The sequence below is a fragment of the Lynx canadensis genome, chromosome X, assembly GCF_007474595.2.
Source record: "Lynx canadensis isolate LIC74 chromosome X, mLynCan4.pri.v2, whole genome shotgun sequence".
Classification (NCBI taxonomy): domain Eukaryota; kingdom Metazoa; phylum Chordata; class Mammalia; order Carnivora; family Felidae; genus Lynx; species Lynx canadensis.
This window is the reverse complement of record NC_044321.2, coordinates 26,315,624-26,322,988: the sequence shown is the minus strand read 5'-3', so window position 1 is coordinate 26,322,988 and position 7,365 is coordinate 26,315,624. Positions and strand designations below refer to the sequence as shown.

Below are 7,365 nucleotides of genomic sequence, written 5' to 3'. Positions count from 1 at the left end.
CCAAATGTCCATCAACTGATGAAAGGATAAAGAAAATGTGACATATCCATGTTATGGAACACTATTCAGCAATGAAAAAAGGAAGATTAGAGACATTCTGCTAAATACAGAAATCAGACACAAAAGTCCACATACTGTAGGATTCCCTTTATTTGAAACATCCCAAATAGGCAAATCTGTAGAGACAGAAGAGAGATCAGTGGTAGCCAGGTCTGGGGAGTAACAGCTTATGGGTAGGGAATTTTCATTTTGGAGTGATGAAACTGTGAAATTAGATTGTGGTGATGGCTGCCTAACGCCATGAACATCCTATAAACCGGGTAGCTAATCACTTTCAAAAGGTCGAGTTTATAGTACGTGAATTGCATCTCAAGAGTTATTTTATGAATGTGTGCAAAATACGGGTAAAAAAAAAAAAAAATCCGGTGGTTTTTTTTTTCGTGAGATATATTCACAAACCACAGCAATATATTAAAATATATTAAATATATACTTTAACAAGAGTTATATTTTTATTTTTAGTTTTTTTAGGATTTATGGCTTTATTTTTTTATATATGATTTACTGTCAAATTCGTTTCCAGACAACACCCGGTGCTCATCCCAGCAGATGCCCTCCTCCATGCCCATCACCCACTTTCCCGTCTCCCCCCCGCCCCCCATCAACCGTCAGTTTGTTCTCAGTATTTCAGAGTCACTTAGGGTTTGCCTGCTTCCCTCTCGTAACTTTTTTTTTTTTTTTTAACAGCTTCAAGACACTCAGCGCGCAGGCGCCTGGACCTCGGCACGCGCAGGCGCCTGGACCTCGGCACGCGCAGGCGCCTGGACCTCGGCACGCGCAGGCGCCTGGACCTCGGCACGCGCAGGCGCCTGGACCTCGGCACGGATGGAACGTTGAACGCGGCGCCCCGCCCACCACCCCCTCCCTCGCCTTCGTGACCACGCCCCTTCACGTAACGGATTCGCGTAACGGATTCAAATCCCCACCTCCGGAGTAACGGACCTCATTCCAGCCGCATCTCGGAGACTGCCGCCGGGCCTGCCTGGTCGGCTACTCTGAAAAAGCGCCGGAGACCCGCCGCCACCGCCTTCGGCCTTGCCGCCCTCGCTTCTGAGCCGCCTTCGCCTTGGTGCCAGCGCCGCCAGCCATGGCCACCGCTCCGTTCTCTCAAGTGCGCCAGAACTACCACCCCGAATGCGAGGCCGCCATCAACAGCCAGATCAACCTGGAGCTCTACACCTCCTACGTGTACCTGTCGATGGCCTTCTACTTCGACCGCGCCGACGTGGCCCTGGAGAATTTCTCCAAGTTCTTCCTGCGCCGGTCCCACGAGGAGAGCCAGCATGCCGAGAAGCTGATGCAGCTGCAGAACCAGCGTGGGGGCCGCCTCCGCCTCCGCGACATCATGAAGCCTGACCGCGACAACTGGGAGAACGGCCTCAACGCCATGGAGTGCGCCTTTCACCTGGAGAAGAGCGTGAACCAGAGCCTGCTCGACCTGCACCAGCTGGCCACCGACAAGAACGACGCCCATCTGTGCAGCTTCCTGGAGACCAACTACCTGCCCGAGCAAGTCAAGGTCATCAAAGAGCTGGGGGGCTACATCACCAGCCTGAGCAAGATGGGGGCCCCAGAAACCGGCATGGCAGAGTACCTCTTTGACAAGCTCACCCTGGGCAAGAGCGACAAGAACTGAGTTGGGACTGCCTTCCCATAGCCACAGGGTGCATGGTGACTTCCCCTGGTCACCATGCCGAGCATGCATTTTGCAGTATTGCGCTTGCAAAACGTTCCAGTTTCTTCTTCCAGTTTTCCATAAATAAATAAAGTTATTTTGTTTCAATAAAGTTATTTGGTTCCTAAAGAAATAAAGGTCTCTGGGTGATTCGTGTGCAAATCTCTCACCTTTTAAGTTTTTAAACAGGTATCCAGGAGTCTCTCCACCCACCCAGCCCCATCCGTATGCAGCTCAGGATCTCCAGAAATGGAGGGAGAAGACATTCTGTGGGACCCTAGAAAAGACAAACCAATCCCCTGATCAATGGTTCTGAGGATGGGGTGGGGTGGGGTGGAGTGGAGGGGGGTGGGGTAGGGTGGGATGGAGGGGGGGGGGGGGGGAGGGGAGGGGAGGGGAGGGGAGGGGAGGGGAGGGGGGGGGGGGGGAGGGAGGGGGGGGAGGGGAGGGGAGGGGGGGGGAGGGGAGGGGAGGGGAGGGGAGGGGAGGGGAGGGGGGGGGAGGGGAGGGGAGGGGAGGGGAGGGGAGGGGAGGGGAGGGGAGGGGGGTGGGGGGGAGGGGAGGGGGTGGGGTGCAGTGGAGTGGGGTGAGGTAAGGTGGTCTGGGTGGTCTGGGACCCTGGTGTCGGGTGGGTGCATATGTATGATAAAAATATAAAAGGGGAGGGTGGGTGATGGGTATTGAGGAGGGCACCTCTTGGGATGAGCACTGGGTGTTGTATGGAAACCCATTTGACAATAAATTTCATAGTAAAAAAATTAAACTTAAATAAAATTTAAAAAATAAATAAAAATAAAAATATAAAAGAACATGGTCTAGAATTCATCATAGTAGTTGTCTCTGGGAACGAGGCAGAGGGAATAGGATTGCGCGTGGATCCACTCTAGGCTGCAGTGATTATGGGAAATGACCCTTAGGCCGCCTCCCTCAAGGACAGGGGTGTGACAAACTAAAATAACAATGGCGCTTTGCAAGTCCAAGTCCTTTTATTTAACATTGGCGTATTTTATTTTTATAGGACCCTCGGGAAGTAAGAAGGGCAGGTGTCACGAGCAAGTCTTAACCAGCGAGAAAAAGGGAGGCCGCACAAATACATTACAGACTGTGGACACGAACATCGATTTTTCCGATGCCGTGTTCCATTGTTGTTTTTTTTTTTCCTCTTGCCCCACCGGTATATCAATGGGTTAAGCAAGACTGTGTGGGTAGACTGGAAATCCAGCCAGATAACCGGACCCGGAAGGCAGGGAAATCCCCAACGCTCTTAAAAGACAGCCCTGATCACTCTAGTCTCTCCCCTAATTACCGGTATGCCTTGCAGCCTCGGGGTGGGGACAGCCTCTAAACCTCAGCCAAACCCTTCCCCTATGCCAGGAGTCCTTAGAACCAGTGACAGAATTTATAAGGGCTAGAGCTAGTCGGCACCTGTACACCTGACTCCCTCCATTCAGGCAGCAACCAGCCACGGCGTTACCTGAATTGGCACCGAGCACCTAGGAAGACCTCAGGACTGGAAATCCCCAGGGCATACTCTCCATCCAGATGGCTTCACTCTGAGTGGCTTCTGCACAGGCACGATAGGATTTTTTTTTTTTAATGTTTGTTTATTTTTTGAGAGTGGGAGAGGGAGAGAGACAGAGCGTGAGCAGGGGAGGAGGGGCAAAGAGAGAGGGAGACACAGAATCCGAAGCAGGCGCCAGGCTCCGAGCTGTCGGCACAGAGCCCGATGCGGGGCTCGAACCCACGAACCTCGAGATCATGATCTGAGCCACAGTCAGACACTTGACCAACTGAGCCACGCAGGCGCCCCTGGGCACAATAGGTTTTAAAGGGGAGGCTGCAAAACATACCGGTTCGGCCTGCACATCCAGCTCAGCTGCACAGAGATAGCCTGAATCCTAGCCACACACAGGGTACCCGACTGTACGTGCCGAACCATGGCCCGTTGTGGTCTCTTCCCTGGGATGTAAAGCTGACCCCAGTCTGGTTCTGTCTTGGCCGCTGGGCGCCCCCTTTATCCCATCCTTCCCTTTGCTGTGATTCAGAGGGACTCCCCGAGATAATGCGGAGAAGTCCGCTTAGACCTACATCCTCTTATTGTATCCGGAAACGAAGGATTTCCTCGCCCCCGAGACTCAAAGAGAATTGTGATTACACTCCAGCACCTATTACAAGTCACTGCTCGTGCTGTAGCATTTCACAGCTTTTCTTTAAGCATCCCGGGCAGGGAAGTCTAGAAACGGTGGCAGCTCAATTGTTGCCCTCCTTCTTGTTCTGCAGGACAAGAGGAATTTTCGAAATCCCCTCCTTTAGGTTCCATTTTGGGGTCCACGAGCAGCCTTTTGAACACGTGGGGCGGTGGCAGAACGATGTGAGAATTCCCGCGACGGCCACTGAAGTTTCCGAGGGTCTTCTTCTCCCGTCCGGTGCTGTCGCGTTTTCCCGCCCTCCTCTGCCACGTGCCCCTCAGAAGGGGTGAGCGCCCTTCAAACACCACACTGGTGGGTGCACCCCCTTCCTGCGTCCTCACAGCCTTCCAACCCCCCGATCGCCTGACCTTCAGGACGTCTGAGTGACTCATGACTCGGTCTTTTCCAGGCCTGGAAAATACCACCCCGAGGCACACAGCTGGACGCGTGTCAGCCGTTGGCCGTTGTCGTCGTCAGTCTGTTGCTTTAAGGAATGATGTCGGAAATTAGCGCTGTTGCTACGGGTACCGGGGTCGCAGGCAATGATCCCACCAGGACAGACTGGGGGGAAGATGATAAAACTGATAACTTCATCTCAGGCTCAAACACGCATTCAAATTAACCATGTTGAATAATTTACCTCTGCGGATGAAAGTCCTCACTGTATCACAAAAGAAAACCTGATAACTTCATCTCAGGCTCAAACACGGATTCAAATTAACCGCGTTCAAAGTCCTCACTGTATCACAAAAGAAAACTTCTTAATACACTGTTGTCACTGACAACCTGTACTTCATTTTCCAGAAAAAGGAAAAAGTAGGTTTTTTTCCCCCCTCGGAAACGTGTGACAAGAAGTACCAAGCACCCGCTAATTGCTTCTGACTCCTTTAAAATGATGAACGTTGTTATCACACATCGTTTGCTTGCAGTCCTGACTTCAGATTCAGAGGGATATTGATGGAGAATCTGCTTCAGCAAGGCTGAGGTGAAGGGTAAAATGAGGGTCGTTAGCAAAGTGTTAGAACACCGAGAAGGTCAAGAAAAAATGACGCCTCGACTGACTAGTCAAGGAGGATCGAAGAGTGGCGTATGTTATGGTGAGAAAGCAAAGAGTGGCTAACCTGTTTTTAAGAATCGTATGTAAGTTTGCGGGCGCCCGGGTGGCTTAGTCAGTTAAGCGTCCAACTCTTGGTTTCAGCTCAGGTCACGATCTCATGGCTCCATGGGTTCGAGCCCCGCATCGAGCCCCGCTCTGCGCTCACAGAGCCTGCTTAGGATTCTCTCTCTCCCTCCCTCTCTCTGCCTCTCTGCCCCTCCCCCTCCCACTTGCGCTGCCTCTGTCTCTCTCAAAATAAATAAATAAGCTTTAAAAAAAAGAATCCTATATAAGTTTGGATTGGGTTCGGTTATGAGTAACAAAGCTCACAAAAGCAGTAGCTTTAAAAAGATAGGGTTTCTCCCCTGTATGTGAAACAAGTATGGAGGAGAATAGTTCGGGCTGCCGTGGGAGCTCCTTCCAGATACGATTTCACTGATTCCAAGCGGTACATTTTTTCACATCTTCGACATTGGGATGCATCTTACGATCGCTGTTGGCCATAGCTGTCATTGCCTCAGCAGGCACATCAAGATTCGACCGAGTGGCATTATTGGCCAGGAACAAAACCCTGGGGGCATTTTGTCCTCCAAAAGAGGACTTTTGAGAAACGCTGCACTCTCGATGGCACAGGGGATGACAGCAAGAGCCATTAACGATGCAGAGTACAAAAGCAATTTAGAAGAGTTCAGATTTGGTTTTTTTATTTTTTTTTTTTTTAAATTTTTTTTTTCAACGTTTATTTATTTTTGGGACAGAGAGAGACAGAGCATGAACGGGCGAGGGGCAGAGAGAGAGGGAGACACAGAATCGGAAACAGGCTCCAGGCTCTGAGCCATCAGCCCAGAGCCCGACGCGGGGCTCGAACTCACGGACCGCGAGATCGTGACCTGGCTGAAGTCGGACGCTTAACCGACTGCGCCACCCAGGCGCCCCCAGATTTGGTTTTTTTAAATGATTTTTTAAGTTTTTTTAATGTCTATTTATTTTTGAGAGAGAGAGAGAGAGAGAGCAGGGGAGGGGCAGAGAGAGAGAGAGAGAAGGAAAGAGAGAATCCCAGGCAGCCTTTGTGCTGTCACTACAGAGCCGGACGTGGGGCTCGAACCCGAGAACCGTGAGATCATGACCTGAGCTGAAGTCAGCCGATTAACCCACTGAGCCACCCAGGTGCCCCTAAAATATTTTATGTTTTATTCCAACTTTATTGAGGTGTTATTGACATATGGCATTGTATAAGTTTAAGGCATACGACATGACGACTTGATAGGCGGATGTAATGTGAAATGACCACCACAATAAGGGTAGGTGACACCTTCATCACCTCACATAGTTTTTTTTGTGTGTACGCATGAGTGATCCAGTGACAAAAAGATATGTGTCTAAGTCAATGTACAAGAGAACTTCTAATAAGTATAATTTGAAAAACCTAAGGCAAATCTAATGGAGGGAAAAAAAATTGCATCCGAATGTGATAGCATTTTCTTTCCTTCTTTATGGTGCACAAAATAATGGTGTGCCTTACAATTGAGACGTTTGATTTGATACAATGTATTTGTCTGTTGCTCTCTGGGACAGAGCTTGCTTCCAGGGTTGTTTATCTCACATTCCAATATGACTAACAGAGCTCCAAGCATGACATCAGCACACCAGGAAGAAGACATTTATCTGATCTGTTCGTGGCAGCAAAGGGAGCGTGGCCTTCCGGGAAAGGAGGTCCGAGAAAAAGAAAATGCCCCACTTACCCAAGAGGCTAGGAAGAGAAGTGGGGACCTTGAAGGTGTCAGGAAGACGGAGAACCCAATCATAATCATTACAGCCCAACTCATAATGGTGTTACGGTTGGCAGAAAGGCACGCTCTGTCCCAGAAGATTTCACATATAAAAACGTGATAGGTCCAGGGGCGCCTGGGTGACTCCATAGGTTAAGCGTCCGACTCCAGATTTGGGCTCAGGTCATAACATCATAGTTCTGAGTTCAGGCCCCACATGGGGCTCCGCCTGCTTGGGATTCTCTCTCTCTCCCTCTCTCTGCCCCTCCCCAGCTCTCTCTCTCTCCCTCGAAGGAACTAAATAAACTTAAAAGAAGAAAACATGATAGGTCCACACTGAACGAAGCAACTTTAATACCAAAACAAGGTCTGCTTTTTTCCCTCCACTTGTTCTGCAAAGTATGTGAATGTGTATGGAAAATGGAGAACAAAGAAATGAAGGAAAAGAGTGCCCTGTTGATTAAAAAGCCATATATGGGTCATTCTCTGGGAGACGGTTAGCTTTACGTGGAACCTCGCGAGACGGGGGAGAGCTGGCCTGAGAGATGTCAAGAAGAGAGTGTACGACGTGAGACC

General features: G+C 50.1%; 1 protein-coding gene across 1 annotated transcript; it reads left to right on the top strand.

Annotated features, from left to right (window-relative positions):
• The first annotated feature begins 1,064 nt into the window (after positions 1-1,064).
• Positions 1,065-1,696, top strand: FTHL17 (ferritin heavy chain like 17). The gene has a single exon (XM_030305506.1). It carries the CDS (start codon positions 1,148-1,150, stop codon positions 1,694-1,696), a length of 549 nt encoding a protein of 182 aa, XP_030161366.1. The 5' UTR covers positions 1,065-1,147.
• The last annotated feature ends 5,669 nt before the right edge of the window (positions 1,697-7,365 follow it).

Excerpts from the sequence above, each read along its gene's own strand:
- FTHL17 (XM_030305506.1), top strand. The coding sequence starts at position 1,148 with ATGGCCACCGCTCCGTTCTCTCAAGTGCGCCAGAACTACCACCCCGAA.